Genomic DNA, 16,854 nt, shown 5'->3' with positions numbered 1-16,854 from the left:
GTCTGCCTTTTTCTCCTAAAGCCAGGTTCTGTCTCTGGGACTGTAGAACTTGTTGGAGAAGCACTGCATGGTAGGGAGGATGGGGAGGGGTGAGGGAAAAGGATTGATGAGGGGGAAGACTATGAAGCGGGACACAGGATTTCTGCTCCTGTTGGGTAATGTTAATAATCATTTCATTGTTGCTCATTTTGTTGTAAAACTCTGATCTGTTTTCTTATTCCTCATTCATTGAACATTCACAGTGTGCCAAGCACTATTACAGGTACTGGGGATATTGTCATGGACAAAGTCTCAGCTTCTGTGGAGCTTAAATTTTGGTGGGGTTATCTTTCTTGTCAGCAAATTTTATTCTCCTGGAAGTCGTAGTTTGCCCTAACTTCTTCCTCCGTGATAGGAATGAAAGGATCCAATGGAACACACTTCCTGTTCTAGATCCATATTGGAAAGGGTTTTATTGTGTGGAGTTTGGTGTTTACTCCTTTTGGGGGAATTCAGTTTGTATTTTGTAAGGGAGGGGAATAATAGAGAAGTTAATCACTCCAAAGAACACTCCTCTTATCAGTCTTCAAAATATCCACTTGAGTATGTATTGTCACAGATGAAGACAATGAGGCTGAGAGCTGAAGTGATTTTCCCAAGTGGAGGAGGGACTCAAGATTCAGCCTTCACATCCCATGGTTTTTTTTCTGTTTTTCATAAACTGGTAGTTATTTGCTCAACTGCAAACAAATAAATTTAATGGCATTAGCCCAGTTGGCAGTTGGCTTGATGTTGGTGGTTGGTTTCCAGTTAATAGATATTATGGTGAGTACACTTTTAGATAAAGTCATCTTCATGGCATCTGACATACCTTAGTGGTTCCCAATTGCTAAGCCCATGGACGAATGATGGTCTATGACAAAGTTGTCACCAATCTCAGCAAAATGCAAAATAAATTTAAGTTAAAGGCTGTTTCTCTCATAATGTCTTCTCAACTTTTTGTTATGAGATCATGGTGAAAGTAAGAGGTAGTTAGGCATTTGTTTGTTTTTACATTATTATTTTACAAAATAAAAAGTTGGCCAGCTTATGTCTGTCAGTTCTTTTTTTGGTTACAATTTACTGTTTGGTATATTCAAAAGGTTGGGGGAACCTGCTGCAGCTAATGAAATGAAAATTAGAAGTTCTGTTTCTGGCAATATGGAATACTAGGTGTTAAAAAACGGTCCCTCTAGTGCAAAACCCCTAAAAAGAAAGAAAAATTGGAAAAATTATATATTAAAAAAATGCTTAGTTGTATTGGCAAGAAAGGAAAATTTTTAAGGGGCCAAAAATGAAAAGAAAGCACAAATCAGAGAAAACTGCATTTGGGACAAATCTCAAGGTGTAAGCAATGTAGGAAATAGGATCAAAGACTTTTGCCTAAAGCTAGTGCTCCCAAAAGGTGATATCCTTTGTGAAAAGAGAAAGTAGGGATAAAAGTGCCCCTCAGTGGAAGCCCAGTAAATACAACTGCCCATCTTGCCCTTGGGATGCTAGGAAGGATAAATTTCTCCTGAGAAACTCATAACCATGAGTCACTCTCACTGGATTTAAGGCTAGAATTCCCATTACTAATATAAGCTGGAAAATCCCCAGCTGAGAATCCAAAATAGTCTGAGTTGGGTAGTGTCTCCAGGTGCCTGATAGGAGCAAGTAAATTTTCTCTGAAAATTTCTTCTTCTTACTTCTCTGCATCTGACTTTTGGCCTTAAAGAATTCCTACAGATATAATTCCAATGAACATTAGCTCAAAATTAAAAAATCATAAAATATATGAAGAAATAAGATGTCATGGCTTGATATCAAGAGAAACCTCAAGAATCAAAATCAGAAGTTTAAAAATTTCAGATATTAGAAATGTTGGATACAAAAATATAAAAAGAGGTATTAAAAGTATAAGAAATTGCTAAGTATATTTTTTTTAAAAAGAACCAATTAGGACTTATATAAATGAAAAATATAACCACTGGCATTAGAAGTTTCACTTAGAGAGTTAATGAACTCGAAGATAGATATGAAATACTCTGAAAGCATAGAAGAACGGGGCTTAAAATATGAGAGGTAGGGTAAGAGAAAGGAAAGGTAGAGTGAGAAGGTACAATATACATTTAAGTAGAATTACGGAAAGTAATAATAGAGATAATGAAGGAGATGCACGCCCAAAGTTATAATGAAGGGAAAATTTCCATAATTGATGAAATAGAGGAATCTTTAGAAATCCTTATGAATACCAAATCCGATAAATTGGAAAGCCACACCTAGACACACTGTATTGAAGTTATAGAATGTAGAGATAAACAGATGTTGAAAAAGCTACAGAGAAAAGAAAAATAAGCTATGAAGGAATGCTAATAAGTTGATAGCTGACTTCTCAGCAGCAGCTATGGAAATTAAAGGAGAGATATACATTCAAAATCCTTCACTGAAAAATAGGTAACAAGCCAAATGTAATATCTAACGAATTAGCTCTTCAAAAGGCTTACATTGTATTAGCCTTAAGAAAACACCTTTTTACCCATAACTGGAATGAATTGGCCCACAAACTTGAAATACAAAACTTTTCCCCCTATGTTTTCATGTAGCCACTTGATCACTCACATGTCCCAAGTGCTTCATTATCGTGAAGCTCAGCATCTTGCTTTTAGTGTTCACATGCCCCTTAAATTGAATTGGCTAAGAATACTGGATACTTACTCCAAAGTGGATTAGTCCTCTTCTAATGCCAGATGTAAAGGAAAATGAAATTGGGTCAGTTTATATCACCCCATGCAGTTACTTTTTCACTGCCCTATGTATTGCAGTTGAATTTGGCCTTGAAGAGTTCTGTGGATATTTGTCCATTACAAGGGCATTTTGATGAGTTCAGATGATTGCACAATCGCTTTCACTTATAACTTTCTTGAGTGACAATCATAACCTCCTGGAGAACAGTGGGTTACACTGACTACCACCACCACCAGCACCATTCTCAGATGCAAAACTATTGTCTTTATTTCTCAGGGCAGTCACCTTCCTTCTCAGCGTGGAGGCAGAGTTTTAAAACCATAGGAAATACCAAAGATCTTGTATTCATCTCTCCCAAGGCCATAACACCTGCTTAGTCTACACTTATATGACCAGGGGGACTACTCGATGACCTCCATGGGATCTTCTCAAGGCAATCATTTCTCCTCTGCTATAGACTGAACATTTGTGTCCCCTCGAAATCCATGTTGAACTCTAACCCCCAGTGGGATGGTATTTGGAAATGAGAACCTTGGGAGGTAATTAGGTCACGAGGGCAGGAGCCTCATGAATGGGATTGGTGCCCCTGGAAAAGATACCCAAGAGGGCTTCCTTGCTCCTTCCACCATGAAGGCAGAGTGAGAAGACAATTGTCTGTGAACCAGGAAGTGGTCTCACCAGAAACCCAAACTGCTGGGACTTTGATCTTGGACTTACCAGCCTCCAGAACTGTGAGATATAAATTTCTGTTGTTTATAGTATTTTGTTATAGCAACCTGTACTAAGACATTCTTCTAAGCTAAAAGGTCTTTTCCCTTCTTCACAGTCCACGTTCAGCGACTGACTTCAAGTGGGCAGAATGGACGTATATGATGACACAGTTGCCAACTTCTGCTAAAGGAGAACAAAACTCACACAATCAATTTCTTGTGGGACCACTCTACCAGGCAAACTACTACAACAGAAGTGCCTGAACAGACTTGTAACTGTGGGTTACAGGTACGCTTGTGTGAAAATCTCACTCCTTGCTTATTTCTAAATAGGGAGAGTATGTCTGATGGTACATGATTCCCACTGCACGATGTTAACAAATATTCACATATATTGTGAGGGAGGGTGCAGGCAAATCTTAAAGTATGATCAGTAGATATCAAACTTGTTTTCCTTTTTTGGAAAGTAGGTCTGATTGCTTGGCATGAATATTATGTTGGAATGAAGCAGCCACACTTCTCTCCGTTCAGAACACTGACCTGTATCACGAGGACTGAAAGTAAATCCAGTGTACTTAACCACATTCCTGCTGTGGCAAACATCTAGAAATCAGCGGTGGCCAGCAAACGTCTTTACATTTGTGTGTATATGTGTGTGTATACACAAGATACATTGACATTACTTGCAATCAGAGTACTTCCCTTGTGATCAACTCCAAGGAGATAAAAACCTGACACCTAAAATCTAACCACCTGCAAAAGGGCATTTACAAGTTACTAGGATTTTAAAGGAAAATGAATGTTTATTAAAGAGTAGCCTGTGTTGATTGAGCTCTTGGTTTTTTTACATGTGTTATTCTATATAAATGTTGGCTCAATGTTTTTAAACTACCTTATCATTTATTAAATGTGGTTAAGTAGCTCTGGATCCTTGATCTCAGGGTTTTTTTTTTTTAAAGGCATAATAACACCAGGATTTTAAAAAATCCTGTAGAATCCATGCCTTAAAAGAAATAATAGGAGTCACTTTCTTTCCAAGGTGCCATTCTTATTAAAATATTTGAAACACTTATTACAAAAATAATACATACTCTTTATTTAAAACTTGCAAATAATATTTAAGTATATAAAGTAAAAACTGAAAGTTCCCTATACCCCTGATTCACCCCACTTCTCATTGAGAGCCACTGTTAACGGTGTTAGGTTTCACCCTCTGGATCTAGTTTTATGCATGTTGCTTTTTTACCTAACACTGTCTCTGTTTTAACCTCAGTACACACAGAGATATTTTATCCTTCCATGGTATTTCATAGAACAGACGTGCTGTAATTTATTTCTTTACCAATAGACATTTAGGTTGTTTTCACTGTTTCATATATGAAAACATGTTTTTGGCAATTATTTTTGTACACATATCTCCGCACATTTGTTAGAATATTTCTCTTGACTAGATTTCTAGAAATTGCTTTAATGTGCCAAAGGGTCTCCATGTTTTACATTTTAATACATTGTATTCATTTAAAAATTTTTTAAATTTTTTCCTGAGTTTTTCATTAGTTTAAGTTAGCTCTATTTTTTGTTTGTTTGTTTTAGTTCCAGTTTAACCTCTAGAAAACTGCTGACATGGTTTTGAAGAAGCTGGAGAAGCCCCTCTAGAGAGGACTGAAGAAGCTGAGAAACCAGTGGGAGGGAAGATTCCAAGCTCACCTATGAAAGTCACACAGCTCCAGGACCATCCCCGCATCCCTGAGAAAATGAATCAAAACGGGTAACACAAGTCAAGAAAAATGGAGAGGGCTGGGTGTTCAAAACCACACGAAGAAAGATTTTTTAAAAATTAAAACCTTCAATAGTCATTTTTTAAAGATTATTTATTTATTTATTTTTGTGAGGGGGAGAGAGAGAGGGAGAGAGAGCATGGGGGGGGAGGGACAGAGGGAGAAGCAGACTCCCCGCTGAGCAGGGAGCCTGATGCAGGGCTTGATCCCAGGACCCCAGGATCATGACCTGAGCTGAAGGCAGATACTTAACCGACTGAGCCACCCAGGCGCCCAAAACCTTCAATAGTCTTAAATGATGCAGTAAGATGTGCCTATTCATACGTAAATCCTTATTTCCTTAAATATAAAATAATCTTATGTGGCAGTATTTTTAATATTCTAACTTCTTACAAACTTCAAGTATTTCATGACTTCAGCCTTCACATTTCTCACAGACTTCTGCTCATCAAGACTAGAGACAAAATTTTGCCATAGGCAGTGCTTTCAACAAATCTTTGTAGAGCTGTTCTCCACTGTCCAACTCTCTTGTCACTTGACTTAAGTGAATACAGAGATAAAGGACAAGGGAAAGGGCAAGGCCCTGTTAGCTTTCAGACAGCCCCAAAGAAAGAAACGTATGCACATTTTCATACTCATGGCTTTCAGAGATGTCTGAGAGACTGTGCACTCATTTCTTTTTCTTTTCTCTTCTACAGCTCCCTCTACCTTGTTCTTTGAAATAATCCTGAGACGGCTTAGTGACACAGCCTATGGGCAGATGTGTGGCTGACCTTTCTTCTAAGTGTGCGATAACTGAGAGGTCTCTCTCCTACAAGAATTCTCAGATGCCAAGTATGATGTTTCCTGTGACCTAGTGATTTTCTGTAGTAGTTCTATTCAAGAGGTCTTTTCCCTGTATAAGTTCTTGGATGTTGCCTGAGGTGGGCAGGTGCAAAAGGTCTTCCCACATATCCTACGCTCAAGGAGTTTCTCTCCAGCATCAATTCTTCGATGCTGAGTGAGTGATAAGCCGCAGCTTAAGGCTTTCCTCTACTTACTGGGTTCAGAGTGCTTCTCCCCAGCACCACTCCTCAAGTGTCAAGGGAAGGAAAAGCTGTTTCAAAGGCTTTCCCATGCTATTTGCACTCAATGTTTCCTTTCTCTAGTGTGGATGGTCATAGGCCGGACGAAAGCAGAGTGGTAGGCAAACGCCTTTCCACACTCACTGCACTCACAGGGCTTCTCTCCAGTGTGACTCCTGGTGTGTCACATGAGGGAGAAGCTGTAGGAAAAACCTTCCCCACATTCTTTACACTCACAGGGCTTTTGTGCAGTGAGGGTCTTACCGTGTTGGATAAAGTCAGAGTGGAAGGGGAAGGTCTTTCCACATTTGCTGCACGGGTAGGGCTTCTCTCCGGTGTGAATCCTCTTGTGTCGAGTTAAGGAAGAGTCGTAGTGAAAGGCTTTCTCACACTCTTCGTGCCCAAAGAGTTTTTTGTCATTGTGCGTCAGGTAATGCTGGACAAAAACAGTGATAGTGAGAGGTCTTTCTACATTCACTGCACTTAGAGGGCTTCTTGCCAGTGTGGATCTGTTGGTGGAGTGTGAGGTGTGACCTCCGGTTAAAGACCTTCCTACACTCTATGCACTTAGAGGACTTCTCCCCACCGTGAATCCTCATGTGTCGAGCAAAGTCTACTTTTTCACATGTGGCATTCCTAAGGCTTCACTCCAGTGTGAATCCGCTGATGTTAAACAAGGAGGCAATTCTTGTCGAACACTTTCCTGCATTCTTTGCATTTGTAGAGGGTCTTCCCTGCATGAACCAGTGTCTTTACTTGGTCTCTGTGAGTCACAGTCATGAATAGCATCTCCTGCAGCATCTTGATTCTGGAAAACCCTTGAATGCAGACTCTCATCTGTCCCCAACCTGTTGTGTTCAAGGCTCAACTTCTCTAGGAGGGCCTCCTTGTGGGAGACTGTAACTGGTCTCAAGCGCCTTTCCTGCATTTCCAACAACCCCCCTGATCTCTGGTTTGCCCCAGCAGACCTGCTGGCTTCCCGAGTCTTCCCTGAAGCAAGACCTCCTAAGGCAAAGCAGGCTGGTCTTGGGTTTAACCTGTAACCTGGACAGGTGCTTCAGCAAAGACCTCTCTCTGTCTCTTACCGGTGCTTCAAACTGTGAGGTTGACACTGGTTTGGGAATTGCATGCTCCAGTGAGACTAGGGGTCTGCAGGTCTCCAGCAGTACTTCCTAGAATAAGGCGCTCTGGGCCTGGTCTAGCTGCCTTCATTCCTCCCAAGTGAAGGTCATGGATAGGTCCAAACACTGCTGCCTGGAACACCACCGCAATCTAATAAGACAGAAGGTGCACATGGCACCACTTCCCACCAGCGCAGAGCGTGCCTACCACTACAGATACCAGAGAGCCCTGCGCCCAGCCACAGCTTTGGGACTACAAGTCCCAGGGGGCTTCAATTTCACTTTTTTTACTTCTGGGAACTGAACCCTCAGTCACCCTGGAAGGAAGGTCATACATGCAGTAGGAAGTGCACTCCAGTTGGGCCAGGGAGAACCTCCAAACACGCACTCAAATATGCATGTGAACATGCATGCAAGGAATTTGGTCATACAGGGAATGGGGCGAGTCCTACTTGCCGTTTTATTCTATGCACTGACCCACATAAAACTGTACACAGGGGCTGGGTATTAAAGTCAATCCAGTCCAAATACCGGGTGTTGGAGAAGGCATGGAAATTCAAGATCTCTTATGTCGTGTATGGTTCTGTCATTATTAGTAAAACTACTTTGAAAAAGTTTGGCTTTGCTTCCTACCAGTCTTTCCAAAGAGAAGCTTTTCCACGTGTTCCACAGGAGACATGTACAAGAATGTTTACAACAGGGGTGCCTGGGTGGCTCAGTCATTTAAGCGGCTGCCTTCAGCTCAGGTTATGATCCTGGGGTCTTGGGATTGAGCCCCACAGTCCAGCTCCCTGCTCAGCGGAGAGCCTGCTTCTCCCTCTCCATCCACCTGCCACTCTGCCTACTTGTTCTCTCTCTCTCTCTCTGTCAAATAAATAAATAAAATCTTAAAGAAAAAGAATGTTTATAACAGCAAACACCTGGAGGGAGTCTGGGAAAGAGGGTGGATAAACGGCTTCTCCACAGAATGGAACACTACTCAGCAGTCGGAGACTGTTCTAGACTAGGCTGTAGCAGGGGATTGGAAGCATCACAGTTGACATTGCAGAATCCTGGAAAGTTAAGAGCCCAGCAGTGCCAAGTCCCTCTGGAACTGGTGAGGAGTGGAGGCCATCATGGGGAGGATGGTGAGAGCAGTTTGAGCAGGACCCTGATCCACTGTCCTCCCCTGCCCAAGCTGGAACTGGTTATGACCATGAAGAGTGGATCTGGGAACTAGAGAAGGAGAGGCTAGTTTGAAGGTTCTGGTAAGCAGTAGAAAGAAGAGGACTGAGGGTCATTGACACTCTGAGTGTTGGGACTTCTGCCTGTTGTTGCAGCTGTTTTGAATGGTCTCTGAGAGTATGACCAGTTCAAGACAAGAGAGCTAAAGATACCACCATTACAGGACCCCCAGTGAAATGGCTTGACAAGGTGACTTTCAGCCAATACTCAAACTTTGTTTTATTTTTCTGTCTTCTGTGCGGGCCAGAGCCTCCATCTACAGTGTTGAAGAGAAGGGGTGATAGCAGATGCTCTTTTCATTTTCCTGATGTCAAAAAAAATCTAATATCTCATAATTGAGATTACATTTCATATGGATTTGTGTTGATATCACCTCCTTGATCACTTTCAGAATGTATGTAAATATTAGGGTTAGACAAATAAGGGACTAGACAAACACATCACCTGGGAAAAGCCAGTAGAATTTTCTCATCCATAGAATTTGTTGGAAGTCAGTGCAGTGAGGATACAAGGCAGAGAGGTTAACTGTATTTTCTAGACAGTGGGACCCTCCCCAGAATGGGAGGCAATAGTAGATGGCCATGATGAAGGCAGCTATGCATGAGCTGGTCTGAACAGATGCTGGACTGTCTTGCCCAGGACAGGTGACCCCATTAGTCTTAGGATGCTACACATTTGAGACAGAGTTCTCTCCAGCAGTGGTTCTCCAAGTGTGGTCCTTGGTCTCAGTTGCATCCACTTTTAAGAGTTCGAGAAAGACTGACCGCTAAATACTGAATCATAACTATGATAGTGTGGGCAATTACAAAATGAGTTAGCTTTGCTTCTTGAAAAGTCTATTTTTTTCTTTAGTGAATCTATCTTTCAGTATATGGTTTCAATAATATAGAGCAGTTTCTGAAATGATTAATATTTGCAGTCATTTGAGCCATCAGTAACAATGCTTTTAAGTAGCCTGAGTATCTTAGCCGGGAGTTGGTACAAATTAGGTCAAATCAGAAGCTATGCTATACTCAAAGTCAGCTACTAGCAGTTCTCAAGGGCTTCTCACGAGGCTCCTGTGTCAGCTGGGGCTACTCCAGTCGACAACCATTGTGAGTGCAGACTGTCACCTGCACGTTTTGGTCCTTGGACACCCCCATGGGGAGAGTGTCCACCACTATTCGTCTGCCTCTCTTTAGCACTGTAGTCCATGCATGAATATAGACTTTTTCTTTCTTAGACTAGTCCATGAGTTTAATAAGACTTTGCTGAAGGCTGGCGATGGCAAGGGGCTTCCGTACAAAGAATAACTTACCATTGGCTACTAGCTATGGTTGTTCTTAAAGCTCTCAGTTCCTAATCTGTCCTCCTGGGGCCTCCATAGGACTGCATTTCTGTTCAGAGCACATTCTTCCCCCTTAAGGAAGAACCCAGGTTTTCTCCAACACCCAGAAACACCTCAAACATGACTTAATTCCCCAGAATCTAGGCCCAAGTCAAGGGGCAGGGAAAGGAAGGGGTTTCCTTCTCAACTCCATCTTAGGCCTGTCTTCCCCATTTTCTGTTCCTGCCTTTTACTTTTAAGGACTGATTGGTGTAGTATCTACTTCCTTTAGTGGAAACTCTGCCCCCATTCATACAATATTACTTTATGTCTCCTTAGTACATCCCTTTAGGACAAAATAGAGCAAAATTTATATAAAATATACATACTTACTCTAGTGGGTTGATTGCATCTCCTGCAAAAGATGTTGAAGTTCTAACCCCAGGTACATATGAATGTGGTTTATTTGGAAATAGGATCTTGGCAAATGATCAAGTTAAGATTGAGGTCATTAGGGTAGATCTTAGACTAATCTGACTTGTCCTTATAAAAAACTCAGAAAAAAAGAGCTGCTTTCATTAAAAAGAATGATTATGATGGGAAAGAATAATGTTTTCAACAAACGGTATTGTGACAACTGGATCCATGTGCAAAAAAAGAACTTGGATTCTTACCTCACATTATACACAAAAATTTACTCAGAATGAATCATAGACCAAAATGTAAGAGCTAAAACTATAAAACTCTTAGAAAAAATAGGTGTAAATTTCTGTAATCTTGGTTTAGGTAATGGCTTCTTAGACACGACACCAAAAGCATGAGCAACAAAAGAAACCATAGATAAATTGGGTTTCGTTCAAATTAAAAACTTCTGTGCTTCAAAGGATACCACTGATAAAGTGAAAAGATGATCCACAGAATAGGAACAAATATTTACAAATTGTATATTGACAATTGTATGACTTTCACAACTTAATCATCAAAGGGCAAAAAGCCCAATTAAAATGGGCAAAGAATGTGAAAAGCTATCTCTTCACAAAGGACATACAAATAGCCAATAGCACATGAAGAGATGCTCAATGTCATTAGCCATTAGGAAAATGAAAATCAAAACCACAATGAGATACTATGCCACACTTAGTGGGATGACTCAGTTGAAAGGACAAGAACAAGTATTGGCGAGGACGTGGAGAAATTGGAAACCTCATACACTGCTGGTGGAAGTGTCAAATGGTGCAGCCATTTTGGAAAAATATTCTGGTCATTCCTCAAAAATTGAAACATGGAGTTACCATTTCAACTTTCCCAAAGGCTAGGTTATTTTGTTTTAAATAACACGTGACATAGACCTCCACAGTGTCATCCGGGCAGCATTTCCACAAGCTCTGAGGTGATCTCCTTCCAGAAGCCTGGAGTGAGTGGAGATCATCGGCCTTGCTACTGTTTGAAGAGTCTAAATCCATACTCAGAAAGGACACACTGCTGCAGACAGGGTCTGCTGAGGTCCACGTTTGTCTGCTATGCAGATAAAGTTCCATAGGACCACACAGAATATTTAGCTTCTTGGAACTACAGCAGATCTGTGACCGCTACTTCTCTAGAAGGTGTTTCCATGTGATGAATTTTCCACTGGTGAACGCTGTGTTTCACCTATTCTAGAACATACGTGTTTTATTTTCCAGATTTGTTCTGTTGTCAGTTAGCAGAAATAGAAATGTTCTCATCATTTCAATTTAGAATCTGATTCTTGGGTCCAGAGATAGCAGCAAAAGATCGCAGTTCCTTCCCTAAGGAGACCTGGAGCAGGTTATTTCCACCTGGGAAGTCCCTGAACATGGCAGGATGCCCGTCTATTTCTTTCCTACTCAGCCCCAGGTCCTTCATAGGTTCATCCGTGCTGCTTAACCTAGAGTCTTCTCCAAATTTATCCTATTCAAATGTTCACGCCAGAGAGATTGTCTCTCACCTGGTCAGATCTATCATGGCTCTGCATAAAACACTGAGGGGGAGGAAGAAAAGGAACTTACAGTGTGAAAACATCCAGGCCTTGCTGGGGAGCCAAACCTCCTCTTCCTTTTTCACTCCATGCTAATAGAGAGTAGGGGGGCAGAGGGGTCAGGAATAGGCCTGGGAGATGGAAGAGAACCAGAAGGCTCCCAGCCCTGCTTAGAACCTCCCTCAGCTGCTGCTAACCCTACACCCCATACCTGGCGGGGCACCCACACCTGCCCTCAGGCACACCCGCAGATTTCTTGAATGCAGCACAGTCCCACCCCTCCCGCCACAGCAAGCCTGCCTGGCTGCCCGTTCAGGGCTTCAAGAAGGAGATGGGGGAAGAGCAACTCAAAAACCTGATGGGGCCCTGGGCTCTTAACAACAAGGTCTCCTGACCTGCAGGCAAATCAAAACAGTGACTTTTAAAGAGACTGACATGAGTGATATATTTCACTGCTGGCACATATTCTGCCTCCAGAAGAAAAGTCCAATGGAAAAGAAAGGTCTTGACATGTTTTTAGAGGTGAGTTCAAACAGCTTTAAGTGCTGGGGTGTCTTTGGATTGCTCTCCTCCCCCAGCCCAGGCTCGGAGAGGAAGGAAGCATGGGACCCTAAGACTCTATTTAAAGCAAAAGGAAACAAAGAAACAACTGAATCTCCCCAGGCACTTCTGGTGGCCAGCCAGATTCTAGAAATTTGTTAACTCAATTTTCTTCTTCCTCCTGTTAGAAAGTACTCATCCTTTCCAGACTCATGTGTGATTTCTTCCTTTACCTCTTTGCCTGGGCCTTGCCTCTGCCTGGCACGTTTTTATTCCTTCTCTAAATGTGCGAGGCCCACCTAAAATGCCCTTCCTCTAAAAAACGTGGATTCTCCTTGATTCTCCACATTAGGAAGAACTCTCCTTTGTATCCCTGTGTGGTCCCTAATCCTTTACCCTTTATCCCATATCACTTTTCGCCTTCTGCCTGGCGATAAGGCTAATGTTGTGCTCAGCCTGACTTTCCCCACACACCCCCAGCTCACAGGAGCAGGACTCCTGTTGAATTCATCTTTATATCTTCCAGAGTAGGAAACACTGTGCCTTGCATGTGGTCCTCGAGGGAATACACGTCTTGTCTAATTTGATTCCTTTTGTAATTCAGAAAAAGGTGTTTTATACCCCCTTTATTATTGAAGTATAATTGTCATACAATATCCTATTAGTTTTAGGTGTACATCACAGTGATTTGATACTTTTCTACATTATGAAATGTTCCCCACAAACGTCTAGTGACCATCTGTCCTGGTAGTAAGCTATTATGGTATTACTGACTATGTTCCCGTGGCCCAGAGGGGAGAATGACCTGCCCATGTAGAAGTCATTTACCACTGCTTATTCCTTCAGGCGATATTCAGTCTAAGAGACAACAAAGAAAAATACCAAAACATAAAACTCAGTGAGGTGTAGCCACTGGTTCTTTGTTTGGGAAGCCAGCTTCCCTTTGTGTGGGACAGCTTGGTTTCAGCCTCACCAAGGAGCAGCCCACTTCCAATGCAAAAGCCAGTTGTTACTCCTGCCAGTTAGGACCAGCTCCTCTTCCTTCACTGCTGTGGGAGTTGCCTCTGGGCCCTGAAGCTGCGGTAGCGAGGGCTGAACACCTGCCTCTCAGATGCCCAGTGGATTCTGCAGTCCCTCCCCATGGTGGTTGCTGTAGGGAAGGATGAGTTTCTGTTTTCCTCAGAAAATATTCTTTCTGACTGGAGGTTTCCCATGTGCTTCATGTCTGTTCTACTTGTCTACCATTTGCTGACAGGTTGCCCGGCTCCTCAATTATTCATATATGTATATATAAATAAATAAAGTTTATTTATTTCTTTGTTGGCATGTTTCCCATTACCGGGCCAACAACAAATCCTTCACAGGTTGTCATGAGATGTCAAAGTCTCACTCTGTTTTAGGCCACTAAAAAGATTCAGGACTAGGAAACCAGAGAGAAAGCTTTACTGTTTCTTGGTCTAGGAGGGTTTGACAACTCAAAATGGGGAAGTCTAGGTTTGAGATAGGATTGACTTGCTGGATAACCTCGGGAAATTCACTTTACTCTTCAGTTTCTTCATTTGGAAAATGAAGGATTAGCTCACATTATCTGGATCTATGAATATCCCCCTCACCAGTTTTGGGCTATCTCAGTCTTCAGTGAGACTTTGGGATATGGGACATAATGGATCCAAGGGTGAAAAAAATGCATAAATCTCAGAATAGGAAGGAGATATTAAAGAGAAAATGCCATCAGAAGCAGAATTCATGAATTCATAAAGCCTTAATTACATTTATAACTCCAATTTGGGATTTAAAGAGCAAATATCACATGGACCACTATGTTCTATTTTAATTCAATATATCTCAGGATTCCCCACCTCAAAACTCTCAAAGTCCTTAACCACGCTTTCCCGGTCTCAGCTGTCCTAGGCTTCTTCTTTTCTTATCCATTAAAGGCTGCTCCATAAGGCTGCCCAAAGCTGCCAACCTGAAGTCTCTTCTATCAGTGACTGGACAAGTATGGCTGTTACTAGTTGAGACCGTCAACTGTCCTGAAGATTCTTTAGCCACCCTTTCACACTGGGAGTAAATGGAACTCATCTGGGAATGTCCTAGAACTGATTTGACCTTTGGTAGAGATAGGACTGATTACTTGTGGTGCTGCTCTCTGGAATTAGCCTGATACAAGACAGCCTGATTTATTCCAGCCCACTGTCTCTCTAGATTCTTCATAAGACAGTGCTCAGTTTTATAGGTTTTATTGTGCTCACAGTTTGAAATTCTTCCCTAGGAGTTGATAGAGAGTAGCTCACTCCGACATACAGAGTACATCTCAGAACCCAGAGTAGCGCTTCCTTGGGGAAACCTCTCTTCAACATTTTCCATAATAGAAGAGTATAATCCTTCAAAATACCCAACTGGGGTGGTCCCTAAATATTTCTCAAGAAGCCTCTTTGATTTATTCATTAAAGCTTAATTGATGGACTCTGGTTCTGGCCAAGATAGGATAGCTCCATTTCTCACCAGTGCTCCCTCTTATAGCTAATAAATTTCTCACATAACACAACAAACACTAAGAGACTCTGGAAGGTAAAAGGAAAAGATGTATTGTTTTGGAAATCAAGACTTGAGAAATGACATAATGGTGAGCTCCCTGGGTTGGTTTGTTTGATTTTGCCTCCAATATATCCCAAACTGCAGGATGCTGAAGTCTTCAAATTGAAACCCCCAACAGGCAGCCAAACCAAACCAAATCAAACCAAAACAATAAACAAACACAAAACCCAAGAAAATTCTTCTTTTTCTAGCCAAAAGAACAGCCTAGAGGTATAGAAAATCTTTCTGATACCACCTGGCTTTCTCCAGCTAATAAATAGCCAATATGCTGGAAAAAGAGCAATCAATTTGTGGTAGTAGATGTATAAAGTACAAGAGTGAATGAAGAGAGGTAGACTGCAGATGTAAGCAGGGCCTACACGTGTGGGGGAGCTTGAGTGTTAGATGAAGCACTGAAAATCTTTGGACTCTGTTTTGTAGATTGAGAGGCACTGCAGATATGATTTAAGGAAATAACAACAGGTTCATATTTGAGTTTTAGGTGGATCACATGAAGAGCTAAGAGGAGGCAGCTGAAGTATTCCAAGTGAGAGATAATGAAAGCTTCCATTTCAGCAGGGACACTGGAGTTGTGGAAGTGGGGGAAGATTCCAAAAATTTAAGGACTTGGTAATTAGATGTTGGGTAGTGGTGAAGAAAACCTAGGTGTCAAGAATGACTTCTAGGTTTCTAACTTGGATGACTGTTTAGATGGATGCCACCAACTAAGATAAAGAGCACAAGAATGAGTGTGTTGGGGGGTGGAAATATTGCATTCAGCTTTGAACATGGGGAGTTTTAGGTCCCTCTGAGTCACCCAGGTAGAGAATTACCCCCATATCATCAGTTGTTCAGGCCAGAAGGGAGTCTTAAAGTAGGAAGGGGAATAGGTCTTTGTTTCTATTTAAAGTTTTTGCTCTCACCAGGATCCAGGATCCAGGATCCAGATTATGTCTAAGGGTTGGGAGCTAGGATGGATCCGAGTGACACATGACATTCAAGAACTGATAGGAGTAGAGATTCTGAAAACTGAGTCTTTGTTCCTAAATCAGACTGCCAGTGCCTTATGCCGTCTTCTTATACAGAGTCTCGTCTCCTGGGCCTTCCAGTCTTTGCAGCAGATTTTCCAGTCTTTCTTGGAAGACCTGCCTCACCTGGGTCAGACATACGTAAATGCCAATTTTTACCATAAAAAGAAGGGGCTAGTATTTTGAGATGGGAGCAGGGCAAGTGGCATGCAAGTTAGAAAATTGGTAGCTCTGAGATACAGGAGTGACAGATCTGAGTCCAGTAAAATAGCTCAAAAAAAGTAAACAGAGGGCCTCACAAAATCTTCCAGGTATGATGGAGAGATGGAGTGGGGATGGAGACTATAGGAGATCAGGACTTCCTATGACCTGGCACAGCATTCAAGTTAGTGACCAAGGATCCACTACACCAAAGTTGGAGTGTTTGGACCACAAGGAAAGATTCTGAAGAATTAATGAGGTCAGATGGCAGGTGGGGCCAGAAAAGGACCATTTGGTTCTTATAAACCAAATCCACCCTCAAGAAGTAGAGAAGAACCCACAAGACTGAGAATAACTATGGTGTTCATCGAGCTCTTTTCCCTTGGGTCAAGATGACTGAGTGGTAGGCAACTTTATAGATGATATGGCTGAACTATAAATAACTTACAGTAATTAAGAAAATGGCCCAACATTCTTTGAGACTCCTTCCATTGAGAGGTGGGGTCTATGTCCCCTCCTCTCAAATCTGGGCAGGTTTGTGACTACTTTGACCAAAGAGGTAGT

At 41.8% G+C, this 16,854-nt stretch overlaps 1 protein-coding gene across 1 annotated transcript; it reads right to left on the bottom strand.

Moving 5' to 3' along the window:
* Positions 1-6,361: 6,361 nt before the first annotated feature.
* Positions 6,362-7,225, bottom strand: ZNF80 (zinc finger protein 80). The gene is given in 4 exon segments (XM_027581825.2): positions 6,362-6,746; positions 6,748-6,930; positions 6,932-7,042; positions 7,044-7,225. Coding segments are annotated over 4 exon segments (861 nt in total).
* Positions 7,226-16,854: the final 9,629 nt, after the last annotated feature.

This window comes from Zalophus californianus, chromosome 1 (genome assembly GCF_009762305.2).
Source record: "Zalophus californianus isolate mZalCal1 chromosome 1, mZalCal1.pri.v2, whole genome shotgun sequence".
Lineage (NCBI taxonomy): Eukaryota > Metazoa > Chordata > Mammalia > Carnivora > Otariidae > Zalophus > Zalophus californianus.
Note: the sequence above shows the minus strand (reverse complement) of the source record. Positions and strands in the feature narration are given on the sequence as shown.